The following is a 24,332-nucleotide window of genomic DNA, read 5'->3' on the forward strand; positions in this document are numbered from 1 at the left end:
AGACTTCTCTCGATGTGGAGGAAAACAGCTCTACGATGAGCCTGTCCCCCGGTTGGCCAAGGTATTCGTTTTAAGGGTAAGTCAAGAGATGGTATGGAGGAAAATGTTTTAAGGAATTGGTCTTCATTTTAAACATTCTGACAGACAGCTTGTAACAATAAATGAATGTGGGAATTTATAGTAGATTGACCAATAAATTCGATCCCGAGGTGAGATGAATAAAACTTACTTGGCTTAATTTCAACCTCTCACGCGAGACTGAAGGAAATTAGCTCATGTTTGCATGAAAATTGAGGAGAGCGGGCGGTGACATCCTGTGTCTTTGTGGCCTTTGCTCAAGCTGTGGTTGGTGTCTCACTTCCTGAACAAGAAGACAACAGTGCGCTGCGAGTGTCACGTGGTTAAAAATATAAGGTGTTAAACAGGCAGAGGAGTTTTCTGGTGGAATTGCATCGGACTGAAATGCGAAGCTGCGTTGATATATTAGTTTGATTGCAATGAAAATGAGCTCTCCACTCTTGTTCCTCGGTGGGTACAGATGCAGACCTCATGTATTGGAGAAAGGCACGCCACTTTTTGAGGACCTTTCATGTGGAAAGTCAAATGAAGTGTCAACTTTCAGCTTAATACCTTTGGTGTTTTCAGTTTTAGCAGCAGTATGTGTATGCCGAGGACAAAATCAAACAGCAACACAGCGGAACTGCACCTCAGGTATAGTCAAATTGGAGTTGAAGTAAGTGTCTTCCTGTCAGTCTCCATCTCTCGTCTTTTCCGTCATGTTCGATTTTCATGTACCAATGTTAGCCCCCACCACCATGGAGGAATGGACGACACCAATGTCTTCTCATCAGAATCAGACTTTTGGAAATCAACCTGGTCTGCTCTCAACAGCAACGGTGCCGTTGATATCCTCTTTCATTCTAAGCCAAAGACAGTGGTTCTCAAAATTCCAAGTACCGTCTTAAAAAAATACTCTTTAATGGAAATCATAATTTCATTCATTAAACTTGTTAGCATGTCGGCGTAGAGGTACAGGTTTTGATTCTGGCTAGGGCTTTCCCGTGTAGCATGTTCTCCCCTTCTCTGTGAGCTGGAATCGAACCCGGTACCTCTACACATGCTCAGCATTGGCTACCGTTACGCCTCCAAAAACATGCATAGCAGGTTAATGGGGAGCTCTAAAGTGTCCCGATGTGTGAGTGTGAATGGTTGTTAATAGTGTCGTGTGATTGGCTGACAACTAGTTCAGAGTGTCCCCCACCTACTACCCAATGACGTTTGGGATTTGCTCCAGTACAACCGGGAACATCGCGATGATAAATGGATTAGAAAATGGATGAATGGATGGATTAAATATATTACAACATAGTTTGAAAAGATGAACAGATATTTATTTAAAACTCATTGTCATAGAAACAAAAATTAAACCTCATTACACAGGGACAAATACCTGGGACACAAGCAGAAACCGAGATGCAGAGCGACAAAGTCCATGATGCCAACAAGCACAATCACACAACACCTGTGGGGGGTTTCACTTTCGTTTCCACAGTTGCACCGAGTGTCACAGCACAGGCAGGTAAAGTCACAATGACATTTATCAGCACCATGAGGCAAGTGAACAAGTGGAGGGCTTTATGGACGATGCTTATCTCTTTCAGCATCCCATGAAGGGGACTCTCATGCTTTCTGGGGTGAGAGTGATGTGTTATTTCACATGTTCTGTTCAGACCCTTGAGAAGTTGCCACCCCTCGCTAGGTTACGTCCTCATGGTGTTTCTGCTGCTGGTGATCATCATCCTTGTCATGATCCTGTACCTGCTGAGAAGGGCATCCCAGGTAAGAGTGGCAAATTGGCATGGCTCATAAATGGATCCGCGATTCTTCTCATCGTTGGACGTTCATCGCAGACATACTCGTTTAACCTGCGGCACGAGGATCTCGGCAATCACATAAGGGAGCCGGTGGGCAAGTTTGAAGTTCTGTGCTTTGATGACCAAGGTATGCTATTAAATATCAATTTTCAAATTGAGCTGATGCCAGTGCCAAATAGGAAGGTGTTGGTGACAGTGTTCAGACTGTGAATCAGTAATATCACCCATACACATCCATTCAATGACAGAAGGTATAATAAACCTTTTACCTCACTGAAGCTAACAAAAAAACGGCAAAAAAACACAGATTCTCTCATCTCATGGAATTACATCTGATAACCAAATTTTGTGACACCCTCAAAAGGCCAACAGAGCCTGTGTGACCATTTCGTGTCTCCGGCGGCCAATGGCACGGATGCACAATCAGAGGAGCATGGTACATTTTTTTTCTTTGATGTTCAGCTATGGTGTGAGGGAATTTCTGACTGTACCTTGCTTTTGAAGATCCGCAAGAAGAGATGCAAATGAACCACTCTCAGGCTTCCTATAGTGGAGACTCCGACAGGGCAATCCCGTACCACTCACCCAAGAAATCAGATCCGTTGGATGCCACTGAGGAGGAGGTTAACCAACATGACATCACCCCACGTGAGACAACACAAGTTTGGACTCTCGAGAGACTTGAGTGGGAATAATACTTTGTGATTCTGTCTTCGACTCTGTTTAGCCGTTTCCAGTGGTTTGTTGGCCGAAGAGGACTTCAATGAGCCATTGCAGTTGAACCTACACATCACTTCCTCGTTCTCAACCTCTTCTTTATATTTTGACTGATGAGCTGGAAAGAGGCTTTTCATTCGCCGATTAGTAAGAGCAACCTATTGTGTCGGACAGAGCAATCAATAAATGTATTGAAACACTGCCCTCCTCTTTTATACTACACTTAATGATTTGAACCATTTGGAGGACAGTTACTACAGTGACCATCTTATTATGCTATTGGTTTACAGCCTGCATGGAAGGGTTATAAGAGAGATTGATTGCTAGTTGAGGAATGACGGGTGTGTGAAACTTAGCTATCATTTTTTTTTTTTTGCGGTGGAGAAGTTAACATCAGGGCCCTGAGATGGTGTCACATGTTACAATACGTTTGTGCTGGGGCAGCCGTGCATAAACCTGACTCAGCTCATATGCCTACTCCCAGGAGGCAGAACATCAGAGATCAAGAGACAGGGCAATGTGCGGCAGCGTAGTTGCTGTGAGTGGCGGTCACAAGTCAGTGGGAAACGCGACTTTTGCTTGAGACTGCGCGGCACTTAGTGACAAGCCCGGTATTCTTTTTTTTATTGTGGTGTTCTTCCAGTTGTTATCCCGGTTTTGCCAGGTGTCATCTCTAAATGACCGTGTCAGAGGTAAGACAGATGATGAACACAGACTGAAATTGAATTAGTGACACTCGGTTGTTTCCATGTCCAGTTTTTTTGCTGAACTAAGATGATGCTTTACCACAACATCACCAGGGTGCAATTTTAAGCCCCTACCACTACCACCACCACCATGAACCGATTCCCACCCAATCGATGGGCACACACTCCTACCTACAGACAATTTAGAGTGTTGCATAAACCTACCATGAATGTTTTTAGAATGTGGGAGGAACCCGGGGTAGCCTTAGACAACCCACACTGGAAGAGGAAGGAAGGCAATTGAATCCACGGCCTTTGCATTGTGAGATTGATGCACTAACTAGTTGACCTCTGGGCCGTCTATGTCTTCCATCATTTCCATTATTTTATAATATTGAGAATTGTAAAACAAGGTTCTCAGATGTCAACTTAAGTGGCTTTCTGAATCACAAAACAAAACGATACATTGCTGTTGCATAGTTACTAGCCGAAACACACCAAAAGTAATTTCTGATACACGTTCATCAGAAACTAGCATGTTATTCTTTCACAGATGTTCTCAATGCATCATTCCTCTCCCAACTGCTCAAAAGGAAATTTAAATGCAACCTATGAATATTTAACAAGTGAGGTGATCTGTTACAGGTGAGCAATTTGTCACTTTGTGTGCACGTGTATTGATTAATGGTTAATGAGAATATTAAACCCAATTGTGAAAATCTTTACATTATTGATGTGACCTGATCATGCAGCACATGGACCTCAGCACACAAAAACACAGTCCGGTCAAAGCCTTCATGGGCCTAAACCAGAATTTGATTTGAGGCCTTGCTTTCATACATTGTCCAAGCAACAGTCTGTAACTTGTATGGTGGGGAACTCAGGAGTAAAGAAAACACTGTATCATATCTCATGTGTTTCAAAATATCCTCACATTTTTCCCCACCACCCCAAGGTCGAGGGGGGGCATAGACTTGTACCTTAGGCTTCATCCAAACAAATCAATACACATGGTTGTTAATCTCCGACAGATGTCATGCCGTTCGTCCTTCCACTGTTCAAAGTTCCGCCACGTGTTTGGAAAAGCATTCAGTCGGGAGCACAGCTATGACGGTGTTCCCATCACACGCGGCGTCCATGACAACCAGTACTGCTCTGTCAATCCTTGTTTCATTGCCATGGTGACCGAATGTGCCGGGGGTGGATCCTTCCTGGTGCTGCCGATCCATCACGTAAGGACACTGTGATCGTTACCAATAATCTGAGGAAGCGGAATATTCGGTTGAGTTTTCATCTTTCAGACAGGTAGAGTGGATACTCAGCACCCGAGAGTGTGCGGTCACAAGGCCCAGGTTCTTGATATCAAGTGGAACCCGTTTGATGACAGCTGCATTGCCTCATGTTCAGAGGACTGCACGGTACTTCCACATTGATGTCTGTCTTCAATGCCTGCTTTTCTGGCGCTCACCACTTAACGTGTCACCGCACAGGTAAAGATCTGGGACATTCCACTCTGTGGCATACAAAGGAACCTCACCCAGGCCAGGAAGACTTTGGTTGGTCACTCCAGGAGGGTGGGCCTTATCGAGTGGCATCCAACCGCTGAGAACGTTCTCCTAAGCTCAGCCTACGACTTCAAGGTAAGGTTCAAAATAAAGGCAGCAGTCTTGGAAAATAATTTCAGAATAAATCATTTATCTCGGCACTAGGTTCTCCTCTGGGATGTGTCCCGGAAAGGATTGGTGCTCAAGTGCCCGGTTTGTGTAGTCATGGCACCCGTCCACCACCGATTCCCATCTGAGATGTTGCTCCTGTCAGTCAGCTTCAATCAGGAAGGAAACCGGCTCGCAGTTGCATCCAAAGACAGGCGCATTCGAGTGCTGGATCCTCGCACGGGAAGGACTCTCCAGGTTTGTTTTTATGTTGAAAGTCTTGTGGACATGTGTGATCTTGTGTGCTGGTGCTGCAGGTGTCCTGCAACAAGTCCCACAGGGCAAACAAGGTTGTGTACATCGGAGGCTTGAAGATGCTGCTGAGCACCGGTTGTTCGCCCTGGAACCACAGACAGCTTGTCCTTTGGGACCCGGTAAAATCAGTTTTTTTTCGTGAAATAATTTAAGAGTTGGACAAGTTGATTGTAGGATCGAAATAAATTTGAATTAAGAATAGAAAATAGATTAGGGTAGATTAGGTTCATCCAATTTCACCTGGAAGCCAAAATTACTTTTCGCGTTGAGTTTATGGTTGTATAAAAAGATAGGACGGAAGTAGCAGCATCTGGTCTTTTTTGTGAGTAGGATGACTTGTCTGAACCTCTGTACGAAGAAGATCTTGATGGATCTGCAGGAGCGCTCTTTCCATTCTTTGATCCAGACACTGACATGCTTTACCTAGCTGGGAAGGTCAGTGCATTCATTTCAAAGCTGTGTTGGCTTTACATTAAGATTTCAGACAGAAATGGGAAATTCTGATAAACAAGCACATTAACTGCTGGTTGAGCAGAATCATGTGTCGCTAAAGACCTAGAATTCCCATTTCTAATTGCAGACCAATGATTCACTTTCACCTGAAATGGGTGTGCCGCAGGGTGACGGCAACATCAAATACTACGAGCTGAGTTCGGAGAAACCTTACATTAGCTTCCTGACCGAGTTCAGGTCTCCGCTGCCTCACAAAGGACTCGGTGAGATGTGGACCAACTCAAGACTATCTCTAAAAGCCAAACAATGAGATTTGAGCTACGCTAACATTAGATTCGTGGCAGCACAGCAGTGATGCCAAAGCGTGGACTGGATGTCAACGAGTGCGAGATTTTCCGATTCTATCGGCTGATTGCCGTCAAAGGCCTAGTGGAGCCAGTGTCTATGATTGTGCCGCGGAAGAAGGTGGGTCTCGTTTATTACCTCGGTTGACAACGTGGAAGGATTCGGATGTTATGTCCGCCCCATCAGTCAGCAATATTCCATGAGGACCTCTACCCAATGACAGCAGGAAACCGGGCCGCAATGACGGCGCAAGAGTGGCTAGCAGGAATCGACAGGGGTCAGTAAACCAGCTGAGCAATGACAGTGTGTGATCCCTTTCCACATTGACTTGGCAAAAATCCATCATTTGGCCCCAACAGGCCCAGTCCTGATGTCTCTGCATCCTGGCACACAAGTAGTCAACCCTTACACAGAAAGTATTGCTGAGAAGAGGTGGTACCCCAAGGGCCTGTCCACAGAACCATTACCACAATTGGCACCTGGCCTCACCCAAAAGGTACCATCTCGTGGCTGGATTATGTATTGCAACTTGCTCATATTTTACATAAAGAGAGGGGGGGGGGGGGATTGACGACAAACAACTAACCCAAAACGGCACATAAACACACAAAATTGGACACACAGGTTATATACAGTATATACAAGCATTTTCATCAAATGGTGAGTATAGTTTTTGCTTTTTTGAATGTTGCTGTGACGATTACCATTTTGTGTTTACTGAGCGAGTTGCTTGTTCTGTAGCCACAAAGGGACATATGTCTTCTTGTGCCGGTCCCAAGCCCGGATAAATACAGAGGGTTGCGTCAGGAAGGGCATCCGACGTAAAAGCCAAAACAAACATGCGGATCAAACCTCTAAAGATGGAGGACACTGATTTGCTGTGGCGACCCCTTGAAGGGAAAAGCCGAAAGGAAAAGACTAGCTTCCGGGTTTTATTTCATAACCTATGACGCGAAATAGACGTGCACCTTGACCTGCATCAAGAGCGACATACCGTAGACGGATGTAACAAAGAGTCCGGTAATTTTTCAAAATAAAACGCGTTAGTGGCCAAGATACATGAAACAGGAGAAATTTAAGTTATTTCTTCTTTCTGTGCGGCCCTGGTTCCAAATGACCCACGAACCTCTGCCAGTTCGATCGGAGGAAGCGGTCGAGGAAATGCCACGTTATCCTGATGACATCGCGGACAAAAACACAACTCGCCATGCTTCAGAATATATTAAATTTGTTTTTATTGATGCACGAGAAGTTTCTGGAGGAGCAGCTGTCCTACCAGGATGCCAAATACCACAGAAAGATACACAAACTTTCGGGGTGGCAACAAGACGAGTCGCAGCTATGGACCTATGATGTTACGCCTCACTGCTGTGAGCCCACAGAGAGGCCGCCTCCCACCACTGAGGATGAGGTAAAAGCCTTTCAGTGATTTTGATTTTTATATCAGCCTCTAACACAAGTCTGCTAATAAATTTACCTCATCAAGGAAACTATTTTCTGACCTTCCCACTCAGTGACAGTATGCATGTGTGCCCTTTGAATTGACTGGTGACCAATTTAAGTAATCTGACTCCTTTAACCCCAAATCAGCAGGAAGATGCTACAGAAAGTATGAAACAATTGTTATTTGCTCAAATAAAAGATTTTCTGCACCAATCATTCTCGTTTGTGCAGGTCTGGTGGAGCCTCTACCGACTGAACAATGTTTGCAATTAAAAAAAAAGTAAATAAAAACAACGAGGACACTGAGTCTTTTTTGGAGGGGTGGTGGGTTACTGTAAAATTAGCAAAACCCAATTACCCCATTGTGAGTGATAAGTTTAGAATGATCTTGGCTTTGTTTTCTCAGCTCCGCGAGGCATTCTACAAACAGCAAGAGGAGATCAGAGGTCTCAGACAAATACTTGACCAGAAAGATGTCAGTAACCCGATCCATTTTGCGGTCATTGTTAATAATTGCATGGCTTGGCTCCCCGCTGTGAGTTCTTTTTGCTAACTGACAGGTGAAGATTGCTGAGCTGGAACAGGAAGTCAAACTCGCCAACCACCACCCAAGTATTTTCAATACAAAACCACAACAATAAAAAGAACATACTGTACCACTTTATTTGTGCATTTTTTTGTGTTTGAGGGCTGATGGGGAGGGTTGGTCAAGGAAATGATTCCAAGTATGAGACAAAAAAAAAAGTAAAACGTTAAGATTTTTATTTACAACTCCATTTTTGCTGTTTTTTTTTTGTAAATTTTCCTTTAACTTACAGAGTAAACAAAAACAAAACAGTGTAAACGTAAAGGCAAAGTGGGTAAGGTGAGGACGGGGATAAAAAGCACCCCCCGGACAAACAACATTTCTCTAGGGTGTCTGAGTTGGGGTATTGCTGTAAAAGGCAAGAAAATAAAAAGGTAACATTTTGCCCTGAGCATTTATAGGGGTTGATGACATCCTCAGTAGACTCATCGGGAGGGACATTTGGGTGCAATTACCTCACAAATTTGTCTTACTCAAATCTAAAAATGACTGTTCCAGCAATCAATGTCAAAAATACTTAAAAAGTTATTCTTGGCTGGCATTTAACGAAGACACTAAACCACCTTATTTTGCCGACAGAACAAAGAAGCTTTAAGTCCTGAGAAACTTTGGGATGACATCAGCAATATCAGACACAAATCCGGTCAAACTAAACTTTCTGTGCCAGTTTAAAAAAAACCACAAATACACACACACACACACACACAAAAGATTGACATGTCATCGTTGGTAGGGTACCACTTGGAGAAATAGAATGAAGCCCGGGAGGTGCCGAGAGAGGTCGAATGGGAGTTAATCATCATCTAAGTCATCTTCATCATCATCTTCAGGGTCCCTCTTCCTCTTTTCTCCTTTGGGTGGAGATGAGCCCTCATCTGCTGGAACAACAAAAAAGTGTGTGATCTGATTTTTGTTAGCTTGTTTTTTTTTGGAGTTGGTGAGGAGGGGTAATGCGCGTACCATGATCATCCTCATCGTCCTCTTCATCGTCCACATCTTCATCACTGTCAACATCTCCGTTCACATGTCCTTCCTGCAGAGAGAAGACATCCAAAACACAGGTTGAATGTGCTGATCCTTAGGTGTTGTAAGGGAGTTTAACTCATTCACTGCCGGATATGTGCAAAAATGTGTGCACTCCAGTGCCAGGGTTTTTGTCATTGTCACTTGAATTCCAGGACCCGCAGAATATTGAGTTTTAGGACTATATAAACATTCAATGCAGCGTAAGAAACCTTTGATCTTCTTCTTTCATCAGAAAAAAAAAAAAGAGTTAATGGGTCTGGTGTTACATGAGCTTGAAATGAGGGCGGCTGACAAAATACAATGCAATACATACATATTGGTTTGTATAGCGCTTGAACAACAGCTGAAGCTGGAACAAAGCGCTAACATGAGCTAAAGGGAAATGCGCCCCCTTGTGGAAAAGAAAAAAAACATTGCCAGAGGCCATGGCCAGCGCTGTAAATGAAAAAACAACACCCAAACAAATTCGGGAATGCCGCTCTATGTCATATTTTCAATTCCCGAATAAATTTGTGAATGGCAGTGAATGAGTTAATTTCCAAGACATTTTCCAGCCCCGCCACCATGTTCGGGCTGTGTGCATTCACCTCATCATCCACACTGTCGTCATCGTCATCAAAGTCCTCTCCAGCCACAATGTCCTCTTCATCTTCAAAGTCTTCCGATTCGCAGCCTGGAATTTTAACATCAGATTGACTGCCTGAGTGGGCTGCGTCGGTATAGGAGCTGGAGACGAGGATCCGAAGTCTCACCTTCATCATCGTCGTCGTCTAGTCCATCCACTTCAGCCTCTGAGTCGGACCCCTTGCAGTCATCGATGTCAAAGCCATCGAGGTAAGTGAGGTTGGGGAGCAGCTTGAAAATGGACTCTCTGTAGTCAGCCAGGTTGGTCACCTCGCAATTGAAGAGGTCCAGACTCTTCAGCTGAGGAAGATTTTTCTGATGGGAAGGGGTAATGAACAGGCCTTAAGTGATTTGGGTTATAGCGACTCTGATTTAGCTTCGTAGTTCAACTTACCAGTGGCTCCAGGGTGCTTATGTCTTTGAACTTATTGCCACTGAGGTGAAGGTGCTCCAAGCTCTTGAGCCGCTCCGCCAGAACCTCCAGACCCCCTGATATCCTGTTATCGCTTAGCTCCAACTGCAAAAATCCAAACAGGCTTAGTTTCTTCACTTTTAACAAAGCAGTGCCGAAGAACAAATACATGTAGTTATGCATGCCCACCTTTTTCAGTTTGTCCAGTTTTGGAATATCTTCTAAAGTGGTCAAGCACACATTGATGAGGCTCAGCGACTCCAGATTGCAAAATTCTTCTGTGATGCCTTCAATCCTCCCGTCAACGGCACGACAGTTGTTCAGAACTAGATTCTGTATCTGAGTGGGATTTAACCAACAGGGTGAGTGAAGCCACAACGTGGATTAAAGAAAGACTTCACATACTTTTACATTATCTGTTCACAAATACTGGTACCAAAAAAAGAAGACATTGATATATTATGATATTTCACGAGTGTACCAGTACAAGATGCAACCTGAATGCTACCATGGCTTAAAGTGGCCCCAGTTTCTTTCTTTTTTTTTGAATAGGGGCCCGGTCGGAGTAAAATTTTCACGTCACTTGGTCACACCCCTTATAGGACAACCGACGTGTTCGGACAAGTTGTGTCCATAATTTGTAAAATGGCTTCAAATGACTTCTACTGAGTGTATTTTACAAAGATTCCATCGCGTATAGCTATATTTTACGTTTTAAGACTCACGCTGAACATTCAGGAAGTCTTGTTTTTGAGTTGGTGACGAGTCCTCACGTTACGTCATGAAAGGGCACCCCCCCCCCCGACCGACAAAAAGACACATTGTAGCAGTCCATCACGTCAATGCATTTTGCTGTACTTGTTTGGTCTGAAAACTTCGTGTTTGCTGTACTGTTCATCTGAAAACCTTGATGTTACATCCAAAAGCCGCCAGCAGAGGGAGTCCAAGCTCCATGAAAGGAATCTATCAGCCAGTGGAAACGGGCGGATTCATTCCTCACGGGAGCTGGTCGGCATTTTTGGGTGCGACATTCCCACCTGCCCGTTTGCCTCAAAATGACACGGAATGAATTCTTTAATCGATTGCAAACATGTATGCTTTCCTCTTCAGAATTATTTGATATTATATTCATAACTGGATGTGTAACAACAAAGAATAGTATCCGAATCTGAAGCCATTGTTTTTATTCTCCAGCAATGCAAGGCGTCTTGGCGTGACGTCACGAACTGGGGGCGGGACTTTCTGAAAATGCCCAATTCGCAGCTCAATTTTTTTTGCAGATTTTGGACACTTTGAGTCATTTTTATTGGTGTTTTGCATTTGAATAAAAATATACTGCGTGTTTTGGGTATTTTAGATGCTATAAAACGGTTTTCTGATGTCAGTTAAAAAAACAAAAAAGTGACGTCGGTTGTCCTTTAAAGATGAACACAACACACAAATACTGAACTTATCAGTAAACTCTGGAGGAGCTGGGAAACAGACCGACGCTAGCTAAACTAAAAGCTATGATTGACCCCCTCCTGCCCACGCTGACAGCACTGGGTAGTTCCTTCAGCCAGACTGTGACACCCGCCTGAAAGGAGAAACCGCCGCTTGTTCTTACCGACTGCTGCCAGGCTTCTTAATAAACACACATGGAAAAAACTGGACTTATACATTGTAAATAGCACAGCCACCTCATGTAACGTAAATATAGTTACATATATGCTTTAAACTGTATTTTTATACTTTGCACTATGTACAGTTCTTATGAAACATTTTTGTGTAATTGTACAGTTCACTCTTCTGTGCTTTCTTTGTACAGTACATGCAATACTTTGCCCCCCCCCCCCCCCCGACTTTCAATTTTGCTGCTGTAGATCGCAAATTTCCCCACTGTGGGACTATTAAAGGCTTTCTGGTTTTGATAATAACCACACTCTATGGAGGCAATTTATTTATTTGCGTTCTCTTCTGTTATGACAACGTGGTTTGTAATATAACTGCTATTCTATTTTGTTAAAATGTAACCAATTCAATGCTCAGTCAATGTATCCATGTGCTTGGAAAAGCTGAAAGTCACAATAGTTGCTAACCGAACTCCGTTCGAGACAATATATAGTGTTGCTGCAGGAATGTAAAAATGTAGAAGGCCAAAACAAGATACACGTTGAAGTCACACTTCAGGTATTCGTAACGAAGAACCTTTCGATAAATTGGTAGCTATCGCTAGCGAGACGTTAGCTGCGCGCCGTTAGGCTCTGCCTAACACTAGGAACCATACAGCAACAACACACGCATCCATGAAAACAGTAATTGCAGTTAAATAAAAGTCTATATCAAAACGCGACAGTACTATTAGTTCTCATTCAATATGGCTCCGCAAGTAATTTTTTCCAACTTCTCTGCTCGATGTTTCGAGCACGTGTGCTTAAGTCCCGATTGACTTTATATGTGTTCGAGGCTTTGTTTAAGTTTAGCATAAGCCAAGCACACTACACACCAAATCAGAAGTTGTTTTTATTAAATCTAATTTTTTATAAAAATAAACAGTCGAACCATACACGCCGACTCCAATAAAGAACATGGCGCCATGTGTCTGCACGGCCGGATCATAAATGAAAGACGTAGGCTTCAAAAAGCAAGGGAAATACAATGATTACATTCCCCTTTCTTCGGAATACATTCCTCCGTCTTGCGCATGATTTACACATTTTCATTCGGTTAGGGCTCTTTTGAAAAGCTGAATAAGTGCGCCATGTGCTCATCAGGCTCACTCCGACTGTTTTACCCCCTGTGCGCAACATATGCACACTCAACTGTAGATGCCAAAACTTACGTCTTTTGGCGACCGTTGCTGCAGCTCCGACGATAGCATTTGGGGTAAGTCCATTTTCTCCGGTTTGGTGTTCAGTTCGGGTCTCCGGTTCGCCAAACTTGTTTGTCCACGATCCTCGACGGTGCAAAACACGCCAGATGAGAGAGGTTTTTTTGAAAGGGGTTGAGTACTTCCGGTGGAGACTTTCAAAAGATGACAACGCAGACCTCTGATTGGAATTTAAAATTAAGTTGCAGAATAGTACAGTTTAATCAGTTGATATTTCCACAAAAATAAACCTTTAAGACGTCGAGGGAAAATCATCACGGGTTCTTTGTGTCTGTTTCTTTCAGGTAAAGTTCTTTTATTTGATTGGTATACTACTCCCGATATGTGATCGTGTACGTATTTTTAACTTACGCTTCAATGCTCTGTGAGAAAAAGTGGGTCAGACATTTATTGCCCTTAACGTCGTGTTTTGTTTCAGACGTTAGAATGCATTTCCAAGATCACGGTCTTTTTTCTTTCCACAACTAATAAATGATACGTGTGGTAGCAAGACCTCCCCGGGCTATACAACTCAAATGTTAAATCGCTTTAAAGTGTGTTGTAGGGTTTGCTTTTTTTACCGATTCTTTCAATTTATAAGTACCTTTCTCTCGAACGTACTATAACGCAGACACGTAACCTCTCCTAAGTGTACATTCGTCGAAAGACGATGACTTTACGTTGCTTTTGAAGACAACAAATGTCCCAACTCTTCAGGAGATGGCACGTAAATGCGTCAGAATAAATGTGGGAAACCGAATCAGGAAATATACAAGGGTCCGCACCAGCCTCCCCCCCCCAGCGGGCGAATAATGATAAAATATACGCGGCTTAATCATGCCACTGCTGTATTCTACATTTATTTATTTATTTATTTATCCATTTCAATTCTAAATTCCTTGAATTGGATCCTGAAGTTGGAAAAGACAGAAAACACAAATTCCACACAGATCTTCACAACTGAGTACAGTACTACATGGTCCTCAGTCTTGACATTTTCAGGATTTATCTTGAAACGTGTCTGGAATGTATGCAGAAAAAATATCTGTATTAATTGTACATTTTTAATGGTGCTTGCTTCCTTTAGTAAAAACAATGAACTGTCGTGTTAATACTTTATTGTCAGTACATTGCAGATCTTCTCACAAGCAGATATACATAAACTGGCTGTATATAGTATCGTCATCATCCAATACGAGGAGAGCAACAGTTAATATTACAGGCTATCGTCGACCATACCTCCTCCACTCAGTGGCTCCAAAGTATTGCCGCAGGTGTATACTCTTTAATGTGAAAAAATAAGACACAGGAATAAATAAACAATAAATACAATAAATAAGGTACACATAGCTCAGCAGAAGACACCAGGCAGGCAAGAGGCTATATTATATACAGCCGCAAGGCGAAGCAAGGTCACATGATCACTCCAATTCTAGTCCGACTGACTGGCAAAATACCTTTGCATACATCTTCAACTATGTTTACTCAAAGCGATGACGTGATGACGAAGGCCGCACGGGTCCCTCACTGAGGTCAAAATACACACCGCCATCGACTAAGACAAAATCATTTTAAGAAAAACTCTCAAGAAGGGTACAGGGAGGTACGCAACAGAGCATCAGGCCACCATGACGCAAAGCATGCATCGCACAGATGTAGATTATCGAATTGGAATATTCAATTTTTTTTATTGCCCTCACAGGGAATAGCTGTTTATATCAACTGTGTGTTGTGTTGTATGCAGGATCAGTTCTCAAGAATATCAATGTGTGCATTGTGATATCAGAAGTGGTAAAAGTACTCAAAATCTGTAAAGCTTGGCAAAGGTAGAAGTAAGGATTAAAGTAAAAAATGTGCAGACTCTGAAATGTCCTTCAGTACAAAAGGAAAAAAATAGTTTGCCTTATGCTAGGTAAGAAACATTTCTTTGCTAACATTATGAAGTTACAGAACATGCTAAGTTAGCTGTCGATAAGCAATGGAAAAAGAACACATTTTTGTAGGTTAGACAGCATTTTCCAACACCAGAATCTGATAGTTTTCAGGCTGGCGCAAATCTGTTGCCTTTTTGACAAACCGAGGAAGTGAAAGTCTGTTGTCAAAGCTCTTCTTCATGTTTGAGTGAAAAATTAAAATGATCAGATCAACAATAGTGAAAGGGGAATTTGCAACTCTTATCAAGATTGAAATGCAGCCTCCCTTTGGCGTGCAGGCTAACGAAAGTGGCTATGTTGTATCAAATAGTCACAGATAAGGAAGCCAAGCTTCAACAACACATTGCTAGCAAGAGTAAGCTAGCATTAGAATTGTAAACAAGCTGACATTGTAAGTATAGAGGGAGCATTTGCACTTTGTTCCATCCCTCCGCTGTGTTAAATACTGTATGAACAAATTCACCTTTATGGACTGCCGTTGTCATTGAACACAGCACCGTTAGCAGAGCTGAACTGTGTTTCGATTCCTGTCAGAGATGTACACACAAAACGACCACATGCAAGCACATTGAGTGGCCCAACCATTGGAATCAGGCGTACAGTACACTCGTATGGTTTGCATTGCTGTTCAGGTTCAATACACCGGATAGATACTGACTGGTGATGTCTAACAAAGCCACAATTACTGCCTTAGCCCCAAAATCACTCACCATTCACAATTGTGATCTTTGTGATATGCAACTCAAATCAATCAACTAATTTATCAATTAATCAACCAATTAATCAATTACACATGCAGAAGCGACATAAAAAGTCAACAAGCACCCTCTCAACACAAAAAAAACAATTTGGAAGTGTCCGCCCAACTCAGTCCAACGGCCCATACTTATATTTTTTTATTAATTTATTGGTGAGCAACTGTGATCCCATGATGCATTGCTGCTTCACTTGAAGGGGCTTGGTCATGCACAAAGCCCAAAGTGGTGTGAGAAGGAGGAAAAGAAGACTCGGTGAGAGCTATGCGAAGGCGCCGTGGTAGGAACAATGCAAAGAAGACAACATACATACTCAACACACACGTATTGTGCGACGACCCCACTTGGTCGCGGCGCTGCTCGTCGGTGTGAAGCTCCAAGCCGGGAAACATCATGTGGTCATTCGCTATTTCCCTTCGAGTCCCGCAGCCTCGCCTTCTCCCACATAAACGCAGTCGCACAAAGCATAGCAAAAGAAGAAGACAAGAAGAGGATGCTAAAACAGGACCGCGGTGATGGCCGTGTGGGTAGCCGGGGCCTTAATGCGGGAGCGGCACCAAGATGTCGACATAGTTGATTGGGAAGAAGCCCGAGTGGCCGTTGATCATTCCCTCGTACCAGTTGTCATCGATCTGATTGGTCAGCGTGATGATATCGCCCTCTTTGAAGCCCAGTTCGCCCTCGTTCTCCGGCTCAAAATCGTAGAGCGCCCGGCAGCACGGCTGGTCCAGCGGGGCTGCAAAACACCGCATGCTCAAGAGTTCCTCAAGCGGTTTTTCATGAGCAAACTTATCAGACAGACTAGCTATTTAGCTATTTAGAAGGATAAGCGGTCAGTGCAGCTCCCGAGCTTCAGGTTCCTGTTATCTTAAAGTAGCAGTTGTTTGAAGGATTACAATTGACCCATCATTTGTGCAGATGTCCATTAGCCATTTGACTGACGTTTCGCACTCTGTTAGCATAGCATTAAGGTAGGAGACTTTTGTTCAGTCAAAATAGGTGATCGCAAATTGTTTAGCAACCATTGTGACCCACCTACTTTGGTTGCTTGGTAGGTCGTACCTAGGTAAGTACTTTGATCCAAGTGTAGGTACCGAAGTAGGTATTTTGGTGTCTAAGTACAGTAGTTATTGTAGGTAAATACCTACCTTGGTACCTTTGTGAAAATGTATCTAGATATGATACGAGATACTATGGTATGAAAGTAGGCACCTAGGTGGGAACTATCGCGACTCAACTATTATAGTTTCTCATAAACTTTGTACCAAGGTTGGTTATTTAATATCGAGATCTATCTTTAAGTCATTAAATTGGTATCTGGGTAGGTAGGCATTAATTTTTGTACCTGGTGATCTTCCGGGGGATTTAGCAGAATGGAGGCCACCATTGTGGCTCTCACTGGGTGGCAGCAGTTCCAAGGTCATACGCGGTTTCGGAACAAACTCCTTCCTGGGCTTACTGGAAACTTCCTTTATCCTGAAATTTGGAGGCTTTTTAGTAGAATAATGATGAAAGATGACGATGAGGTCGATGTAGCCTACCTGTCGTCCATCTTACTGGAGAGCTGCTGAAGGATCTGAGCGGTGCGACTGTGGTACTCCAACTGGGCCTGGACCAGTGCTGCCAACTGGCTCACCTGCTCAATCTGTAACGGAATTGATCTGAATTTGTCACTGCTCCCGGTTGATTTACGAAACTGGCCGCCGCTGGTCCTAATCGATAAGTAATCCACAGACGAGGTGGCGGTCTTACGTCGCTCTCCAGAAGGTTGAACATGCTTTGCTCTGCAATCTCCTTGCTCTCATCAAACTTCTCCAGAGCTTGTTTGATCTCGTCATCTTGCACTTTTCCTTGTCGTTTCTTTTTGTAGTCGAAATCCAGACGGCGACCTTCCATCTTCTTCAGGTGATGCTGAGGAAGGGCAGTGAGACAAAGGACACATTAGTGCACGTGTGTGTTGTTTGTGATCACCTTTGGCTACCTTGTATCACTTACCTGGATCTCTTTCAAGTCTTTGTCATGAAGGTTCTGCAGCGGGTCGATGAAGTTCTGTTTCACCTCCATGTCCAGAGCATCCTTGACCTCGCCTAGCTCCTTCATGGCCTCACCCGCGTCAATGAGTGCCAGGCCTTGTTGAGGACCAGGGTAAGGTCAAGAGGTGGATGACGAGGACCAGGAGAAAAAGCATAAAATGTGAATGATACGAAGAATGAGCGTGAGGATGTGTGTCAGGATTCCGAGGTTCTTCTTCGGTTTAGAAAAAACAAGATTACTTACCAAAGCAGGAGTCCTCTCCCAGTTCCCGTCCAAACTTCAACATAGCGTCCCCCAGAACGGACTCAGCCTGAGGGTATCCGGGTCCCTTTTCCTGGCCCCGGATTTTCGACATGGTGTTGATCATGCTGAGCTTGGCTCTGGAAGCCGGGTTGGGCTGCAGGTACTCTGTGGTTTTAGTCATGATGTCCAAAACTGCTCGGCTGGTCACGTCCACTTTCTTGGAGGGACACGCACACATAAGCACAAAAGATACTTGCGTCTTGTAGTCATCTTCATCACCTCAACGCATTTACCTTCTCCATTTCTTTAAAGTCATCGTCAAGCTTGGTTCCTTCGGCGCCGCCCACCTTCTCGCTGACTTTCTGCAGAGAGCATGAAGAAGAAGATTGTAAGGATAGAGAGCGCAAAGAAATGTACAAAGAGAATGAAGAAGAGCACAACTGAGCTGCAGTGGGTCACATGACCAGGTGGGTCAAATAAAACACTTTTCCTCGACCTCGAGGCTAAAAACAAAAGAATGAAAGAGCATCTAGACAGCAACATGCGGCGTGACGATGCAGTTACCATGGAGATGAAGCCCATGGGTCCTCCTCGTATTACATAAATATCTCCACAAGTTATTCCATCTTGCCCTCCTCAAGCGAGGCCTCAAATGTGTGTGTGTATGTGTGTTTGTGTGTGAGCGTGTGCGTGCCCGGGTTCAAAAGAGACAGGAAGTGGAAACAGACCGACTGCAGAGATATTCTATCATAACAGATGAGTACCATCAATTTTAATTGCAAGTCAACACAAACCTCAACATGTACGCACACTAACGGCACGTGTCATTCCCTCAAGGTCCATCAATTATTGACCCGGCCAACCGCAGCGCATGTTGCACTTGGCCGCCCCTCGCACGTGTGCCATTGCCATGGTAACACCATCCTCGGAACAGTTGGGGGGGGGGGGGGGGGATTATCCATGTTAGACTCAAGAGCCCGCCAAAACAAGAGGCTTTTCAGCATGCTGTAAAATAAAGACTGCTGTGCCATTGTGAGGGTGGTATCCATGGTAACCTGGCAACAAATTAATTTAGCAATAATATGGCGTAAAAGATGAATAGGAATCAGTGGTGCCTTGACTTACAAATGACCCAATTTATGAGTAGGGCCCCAACTATATTTGTGAATCAACTCAGTGATGGATAAACATAATAATGAACTGTACATGTGAAGTAAAGCCATTATTTTTGTCCTCTTATAGTCACCATTCTCATTCTCAAATCTGTGACCTTTGAGTTAACTGTGTTGCTAACTTTATTCACAGAATACTACTGTATGAAACAGACACAACTGCATAGACTGTGCTAAAAAAATGACATATTAAAACTATGACAGTGATAATAACAATTTCACAAAAAGAAAAAGAAAACACAAAAACAAGTCAAAAGGCAAAGAATAAAAATGTGTTTAAAGCTGAGTTTTAAAGATGGACGGAAAGAGGGGGCTTGTGTAACATTTAACGGAAGATCATTCGAACGGTAGGGACGGGCAAAAAAATAAATTAAAAAATACCCAATTCCCTCTGAGGTTCCACTTCATGCTCAGTACCTTCAGGGCGTTCTGGTTACGAGAGGTGGAGCGCTCAGAGAAATGTACTGTATATAAAGACAGTGAAGGGAAACCAGCACCGGAGTGATGTGATCCCTCTGATGAGCTCCAGTTAGTACTAGTTAGAGGGATGACTGGCTGCAAATGCAAAAGTGCATTACAGTAATTCCGCCAAGATGTAAGAAATCAGATGTATTTATTATTGTTTCCTACTTTAATTTCCACCAAACAGGACAAAAGGTGGCCTTAAGGAGAAAGTGTCATTTTTGCTTCATGGCACATCAATTTGATTGTCCTCCACATGGCAATGAAAGGAAAGACCAGCATGGGCCCCAAAATTGAACCTTGTGGAACACCGGTGTGGGTATCTTGTCATTGGTTGCCATGACAACAAAAATATAATTTATTTGGACTTGTTCTGTAAAAGTGTTTAACGTTTCTATGCAAACCTTTATATGTGTGTTTTTCTTAAAATTGTCTTCGATACTTTATTTATAATGTTTTGTCATTATCGCTTCCGTGTCATGTGTTTTCGATAAATGAGAGCAAGGCGAGACAGACAGAAGCAGAGCAACTGCTTGAGAGAGAACGACAGTCTAAAGTCTACGTCAACGTTTATCTACTTTTGGTTAATAAGGTGCACACAGTACGTTATTAATTTCCTTATTGACTGAATGTTTTGTCGAACTTATTGTAATGTTGTCGTTTCAATGTCCTTTATAGTTTTCACGGTGTTCCAAGTGTTTTACAATAAACGTTGTGACATCAGTAAGAAGCGTCATCCTTGACCGGGGTAGATGCAGAAAGTATAAATGTTTGCAATTGATTCAAGGAGTCCTCCCATATCAATTCGAGCCGTCAATGACAGCAATGTAGTGTCCCAGAAAATGCAAAAGATGGCGCCCAAGCTCCGTTGGAAATGGGCTGATTTATCTGCTGGGAATTTGTGTCAACTAGAATCAGATAGTAGTCTTGGTGCAACACACAATGATTCACCATCGCGTTATTTATGTGTTTTCCTTCTAATTTCGCCATCAACACAAAGTTTTCAGACCAAACAAAGTACCACAAAATGCATTGTGTCTCGCTTTCTCGTCAGCGGCGTTCCAAATGTGACATCACGTAGGGGATTGTCATCAACTCGAAAACAAGACTTCCTGAATATTCAGCGCAAGTCTTAAAACGTAAAATATAGCTATATGCGGTGGAATCTTTGTAAAATACAGTCAAAGTCATTTGAAGTGATTTTACAAATTATGGACACAACTTGTCCGAAGGCGTCGGTTGTCCTTTAGAGGGACATGCATCCAACACACGCATTCTACACATATATAGAGTATGCTATTTTGTATCAAACCAGTTAAGGTAAAGTCCTGGCAGCTTTCCTTGCCCTTCTGCTCATGTTTTATTCAGTCAGGTGATGGAGGTGTCACGTTTCCCATGTCTGATGACTGCGGCCACGCTGTGGCGCCTCAGCTTTAACGCAAACCCACACCCACACACCAACATATAGTGATTTGTCCCACTTTCACAGTACCATATCCCAATTTACTGTTTGCAGCTGTGAAACGGGATTATGGGAGTGATGTGTTTAAAGGACACATACACAAAAAAACTGGGCATGGTCAAAGGTGAGATGCAGACGTTTGTGGGTGCTCATCTAACATTGGGGTGGGGGATTAGTTGCAGTGGCGATGTTGGAGGGGGTGTGTTGAAGGAAAAGATGCTGTGATTGAGGATGCTGGGAATTCCCTGTTGTGTACAGGAACTGCCAATCAGAGACGCCGTCTCAAAAGCCTCGCTCTTACGTAACTTTACATCCCATCGTGCGCGTGCCACTCACCCAGAAGACATACACGCGCACACGCACGCATACACGCACACACGAACATTTTTTGAATGGTTGACTAATTGCAAGAGGGCCACACGTGTGCAAGGAAATGTAGCAAAACGTGGACATCTGCTTGGACCGCAACCCGGCGGGCGCGTCGTGTTCATGTCTGGATGTGAGTAAGGATGCTGGAGATGCGTGCACACGACGCCGTACCTGCGTGGCTTTGTGGAACTGCTTTTTCAACCCCGCGACGGACATCTTGCTCCAAAATGGACTCGAATGCGAAAAAAAGACGTTGCTGGACGAGACACTCGTCCACTTGGGGCCTATTCGTGATTAGGATTGCACGCAGCGAGAGAAAGCCTTGTGTTCGCTTTGCAGTCCACAGAAGAGACAAGAGAAGATAAGGTGGGAGGGGTGGAGGTTCCGTCAAAGATCGTCTATAGAAATTTGGTTGACCACAGTCGTGGATACACGCCTCTTTTTATTCTGTACTTCAAACGAGCTGTCGTCTACAATATATAAACGATCTCTGCAGAAACGATTTGTGTTTTGTTTTCGTTTTTTATTTTATTTATTTTTAAAACCCACAATGTTGGGATAATTTCGAGTTTTACAAAACTGTTTCCTGGTCAGATAAAAGTCACGTTAAAACCTGATTTTTTTTAATTATTACGTATTAACACTACCTGTTCTGTTGTTTCGATGAAAATGTACTTCTTTGAAGGTGTTGGACGTTTCGCTTCTTATCCAAGAGGCTTCGTGAGCGAACAAAAATTTGCTGGTGACACAGATGTATTACTACCTGTTGTGTTAGATATGCCAGTTAACTTAATTTCTAGGCGAGGAACACCACTTTTGAACTTCTACATGTTTATTGTTTCGTGTGACTATTAGCAAATTCTTATACGGTATTAAATATCCATCCATTTTCCAATTTGATTTATCCTCACAAAGATCGCGGGGGTTTAGGGATTGGAACTCAACATCTCTATTGTGAGAATGTACCAAACAGCCTTCTTTTTTTGTAACTTGCATCTTTATTTTTGTAACATTTAAAACCATTTGAAATTGAACATTTTTAATACAGAATGCCTTGTGGCCAATGTGTATAACAACATCCTTTTGTAACTGCAAATTATTCAACAATGAAAACAACCAATGAACAACAATAACAATAAAACAAAAGTGATCGATAATGGATTGGATTGGATATGCCTTTATTAGTCTCACAGTGGAGAAATTTACATTTCACAGCAGCAAAGTGATGAAAGGAATGAAAGTAGAAAAACAAAATACATGAGCTGCTGGAAAGGCAGCCACTCTCGCGGCGCCGTCTTGAAGTCAAAATAACAAAAAAAAACTCAATAACAAATAATATGACAGCATAGAGACAATATGACAAAACAAAGACACAGAGAGACATTCATTCTTCAGGACTTGCTGTACCCTCTTTGTGATGACATGATGACATGCAGTTCTAGATGAAAGAGGAGAGGATCAAAGCGTCTTTCCACCAGTGGATCAGGGACATCATGGTGGAATGTGCATGTCGACTACAAGCTAAATGTTGAAAGCAAACACGCAGCTGTAGCAGCCATTGACGAAAAGAGATTATCTCACATCCCCTGTTCCACATAAATCTGCTTCAATTCCAAGCCGCAACAGTTCCACATACGCATCGGCGCTCTGCGCTGACGCTCCTTTCTTCTTATCGCGGGTTCCTCAAGCCATGCATCCACCCAGCCACAGACTGTCCAACAGCACTGACCTTTCCGCTAAACAAAGCGGGGCTGTGAAGATGCTGCCCATGAATGATGATGATGATGAATAATGAAGAGTTTCCGCTATTTTGGATTTACATTCGTGAGCTATCTTGACTGTCTGGTTTGTGGTGTCGTTCGTTCATTCATTTGTTTGATTGTTTTTTATATTCATCCCATTTTCCCATCTTGTTTTAAACTTCCCTGCTTGGACCCTCAATATGTGTGTGACCCTATCCAACTCAAATATCTCTTCCACTATTCCGATCCATTGGTTCTTTTTTGGTGGGTCAGTTTTAAACCATTTTCTTGTTATCGCTTTCTTGCTGGCTATCAGCTACACTTTTATCAAGTACTCATCTCTTGTTTGCATGTTTTCTTGATTTAGGTCAGCTAGATACATCACCAAGTCGGTTTTTGGTATTTCGTAGCCAGTGACGTGCGGTGAGATTCATGGCTGGTGAGGCACTGACGTCATCACAGTCAGATTTACAAACATATGAACTCTACAGAGTAGCTTATTCACCATTTGATTGCTAACAGTTAACGTGTTTTGTTTAAAATGTCATGTCAGCATTATTTATATATACAAACTGTAGCAAAAAATGAATGAAAAAAACATTATCATGTTACCTTTACTCATAAATGAAGTCCATGTGCCGCTCCTTCTGAAGAAATTCATCGATAACTTCGTTGTGGAAGCCTTCCTTATCTTTCTTCAGTTTTAAAAGTCTGTCTCAATGGAGATCACTGCCAGTGAAGAAAGTCGTCCTTGTTCAGTCCTGTTCCGACTGTACGTTTTCAGTCTTTTCAGTGCTGAGAATGACCGCTCCACTGATGCTGTAGTAGCTGGAACAGTGAGCACGAGCTGGAGCAACTTTGTCGCCTCAGGAATAGTTTCAATGAGATCCTTCTGGGCTAAAAAGCTGAGAAGCTGTCCAGGAGATTTACATCCATCCCTCACCGTTTGTGAGCTATACAGTCCGGTGTTGGTCTTCCTTTAATTATCTCCTGCTTCGATTGAACGTCCAGTTTAGAAAATTATTTCAATTTAGATATGTAATCCTCTACTCTGAAAATAAGGCCAAGCAACACGAAAAAATGACTGGATGGTTGCACTTAAATTGCTAACTGTTTACTGTAGCTTGCTCTCACTAATTCTATTATTCTGCAGCCGAGGAGTCTCAAGAAGAAGCTCT

The 24,332-nt window shown here is 43.1% G+C and overlaps 4 protein-coding genes and 2 long non-coding RNA genes across 8 annotated transcripts; 2 read left to right on the plus strand and 4 right to left on the minus strand.

The window, feature by feature from the left end:
- Positions 1 to 378: 378 nt before the first annotated feature.
- LOC148902048 (uncharacterized) lies at positions 379 to 2,750 on the plus strand. 2 transcript variants are annotated; one of them, XM_088990245.1, is made up of 10 exons: positions 379 to 528; positions 646 to 711; positions 805 to 896; positions 1,441 to 1,579; positions 1,662 to 1,694; positions 1,760 to 1,839; positions 1,911 to 2,001; positions 2,239 to 2,310; positions 2,379 to 2,522; positions 2,602 to 2,738. In XM_088990245.1, the coding sequence occupies exons 1-10, from the start codon at positions 498 to 500 to the stop codon at positions 2,703 to 2,705; spliced, it is 852 nt and encodes a 283-aa protein (XP_088846371.1). In that variant the 5' UTR covers positions 379 to 497; the 3' UTR covers positions 2,706 to 2,738. The 2 variants fall into 2 exon arrangements, with proteins under 2 accessions (XP_088846371.1, XP_088846370.1); XM_088990244.1 differs by having other exon boundaries at positions 379 to 711; positions 2,612 to 2,750.
- On the minus strand, positions 1,708 to 2,685 carry LOC148902049 (uncharacterized). The gene is made up of 3 exons (XR_016114232.1): positions 2,573 to 2,685; positions 2,366 to 2,486; positions 1,708 to 1,818 (listed from the first exon to the last, which is right to left on the minus strand). It is a non-coding gene; the product is annotated as an uncharacterized LOC148902049 (long non-coding RNA).
- A 1,523-nt stretch (positions 2,751 to 4,273) lies between the features above and the next one.
- On the plus strand, positions 4,274 to 8,140 carry LOC148902050 (coronin-2A-like). The gene is made up of 13 exons (XM_088990248.1): positions 4,274 to 4,509; positions 4,579 to 4,695; positions 4,768 to 4,917; positions 4,987 to 5,187; positions 5,247 to 5,363; positions 5,575 to 5,679; positions 5,825 to 5,960; positions 6,047 to 6,162; positions 6,229 to 6,319; positions 6,402 to 6,538; positions 7,292 to 7,453; positions 7,892 to 7,960; positions 8,046 to 8,140. Exons 1-13 carry the CDS (start codon positions 4,288 to 4,290, stop codon positions 8,124 to 8,126), a joined length of 1,704 nt encoding a protein of 567 aa, XP_088846374.1. The 5' UTR covers positions 4,274 to 4,287; the 3' UTR covers positions 8,127 to 8,140.
- Positions 5,112 to 7,416, minus strand: LOC148902051 (uncharacterized). Its single transcript, XR_016114231.1, has 3 exons — positions 6,747 to 7,416; positions 6,181 to 6,425; positions 5,112 to 5,251 (listed from the first exon to the last, which is right to left on the minus strand). It is a non-coding gene; the product is annotated as an uncharacterized LOC148902051 (long non-coding RNA).
- A 92-nt stretch (positions 8,141 to 8,232) lies between the features above and the next one.
- On the minus strand, positions 8,233 to 13,114 carry LOC148902052 (acidic leucine-rich nuclear phosphoprotein 32 family member D-like). Of its 2 annotated transcripts, none has more exons than XM_088990247.1 (7): positions 12,955 to 13,114; positions 10,323 to 10,472; positions 10,116 to 10,238; positions 9,850 to 10,036; positions 9,685 to 9,770; positions 9,032 to 9,104; positions 8,233 to 8,946 (listed from the first exon to the last, which is right to left on the minus strand). In XM_088990247.1, the coding sequence occupies exons 1-7, from the start codon at positions 13,006 to 13,008 to the stop codon at positions 8,864 to 8,866; spliced, it is 756 nt and encodes a 251-aa protein (XP_088846373.1). In that variant the 5' UTR covers positions 13,009 to 13,114; the 3' UTR covers positions 8,233 to 8,863. The 2 variants fall into 2 exon arrangements, with proteins under 2 accessions (XP_088846373.1, XP_088846372.1); XM_088990246.1 differs by having other exon boundaries at positions 8,233 to 8,949.
- A 968-nt stretch (positions 13,115 to 14,082) lies between these two features.
- sh3gl2b (SH3 domain containing GRB2 like 2b, endophilin A1) lies at positions 14,083 to 21,938 on the minus strand. Its single transcript, XM_088990251.1, has 8 exons — positions 21,584 to 21,938; positions 18,241 to 18,309; positions 17,948 to 18,164; positions 17,666 to 17,799; positions 17,423 to 17,581; positions 17,212 to 17,315; positions 17,016 to 17,146; positions 14,083 to 16,406 (listed from the first exon to the last, which is right to left on the minus strand). Exons 1-8 carry the CDS (start codon positions 21,626 to 21,628, stop codon positions 16,210 to 16,212), a joined length of 1,056 nt encoding a protein of 351 aa, XP_088846377.1. The 5' UTR covers positions 21,629 to 21,938; the 3' UTR covers positions 14,083 to 16,209.
- Positions 21,939 to 24,332: the final 2,394 nt, after the last annotated feature.

Source organism: Hippocampus bargibanti, linkage group LG02 (assembly GCF_051943395.1).
Source record: "Hippocampus bargibanti isolate YZ-2025 linkage group LG02, ASM5194339v1, whole genome shotgun sequence".
Classification (NCBI taxonomy): Eukaryota; Metazoa; Chordata; class Actinopteri; order Syngnathiformes; family Syngnathidae; genus Hippocampus; species Hippocampus bargibanti.

Excerpts from the sequence above, each read along its gene's own strand:
- sh3gl2b (XM_088990251.1), bottom strand. The coding sequence starts at position 21,628 with ATGTCCGTCGCGGGGTTGAAAAAGCAGTTCCACAAAGCCACGCAG. Across the intron at positions 17,582-17,665 it reads AAGACTTGAAAGAGATCCAG|CATCACCTGAAGAAGATGGA; the intron begins GTAAGTGATACA and ends GCCCTTCCTCAG. Across the intron at positions 17,147-17,211 it reads TCCAGTAAGATGGACGACAG|GATAAAGGAAGTTTCCAGTA; the intron begins GTAGGCTACATC and ends TCCAAATTTCAG.
- LOC148902050 (XM_088990248.1), top strand. The coding sequence starts at position 4,288 with ATGGTTGTTAATCTCCGACAGATGTCATGCCGTTCGTCCTTCCACTGT. Across the intron at positions 5,188-5,246 it reads GCACGGGAAGGACTCTCCAG|GTGTCCTGCAACAAGTCCCA; the intron begins GTTTGTTTTTAT and ends CTGGTGCTGCAG. Across the intron at positions 6,539-7,291 it reads CACCTGGCCTCACCCAAAAG|AAGTTTCTGGAGGAGCAGCT; the intron begins GTACCATCTCGT and ends TTGATGCACGAG.
- LOC148902048 (XM_088990244.1), top strand. The coding sequence starts at position 498 with ATGAAAATGAGCTCTCCACTCTTGTTCCTCGGTGGGTACAGATGCAGA. Across the intron at positions 712-804 it reads ACAGCGGAACTGCACCTCAG|CCCCCACCACCATGGAGGAA; the intron begins GTATAGTCAAAT and ends TACCAATGTTAG. Across the intron at positions 1,695-1,759 it reads GGACTCTCATGCTTTCTGGG|GTTACGTCCTCATGGTGTTT; the intron begins GTGAGAGTGATG and ends ACCCCTCGCTAG.
- LOC148902052 (XM_088990246.1), bottom strand. The coding sequence starts at position 13,008 with ATGGACTTACCCCAAATGCTATCGTCGGAGCTGCAGCAACGGTCGCCA. Across the intron at positions 10,037-10,115 it reads TAAGCACCCTGGAGCCACTG|AAAAATCTTCCTCAGCTGAA; the intron begins GTAAGTTGAACT and ends CCTTCCCATCAG. Across the intron at positions 9,105-9,684 it reads ACGACAGTGTGGATGATGAG|GAAGGACATGTGAACGGAGA; the intron begins GTGAATGCACAC and ends TTCTCTCTGCAG.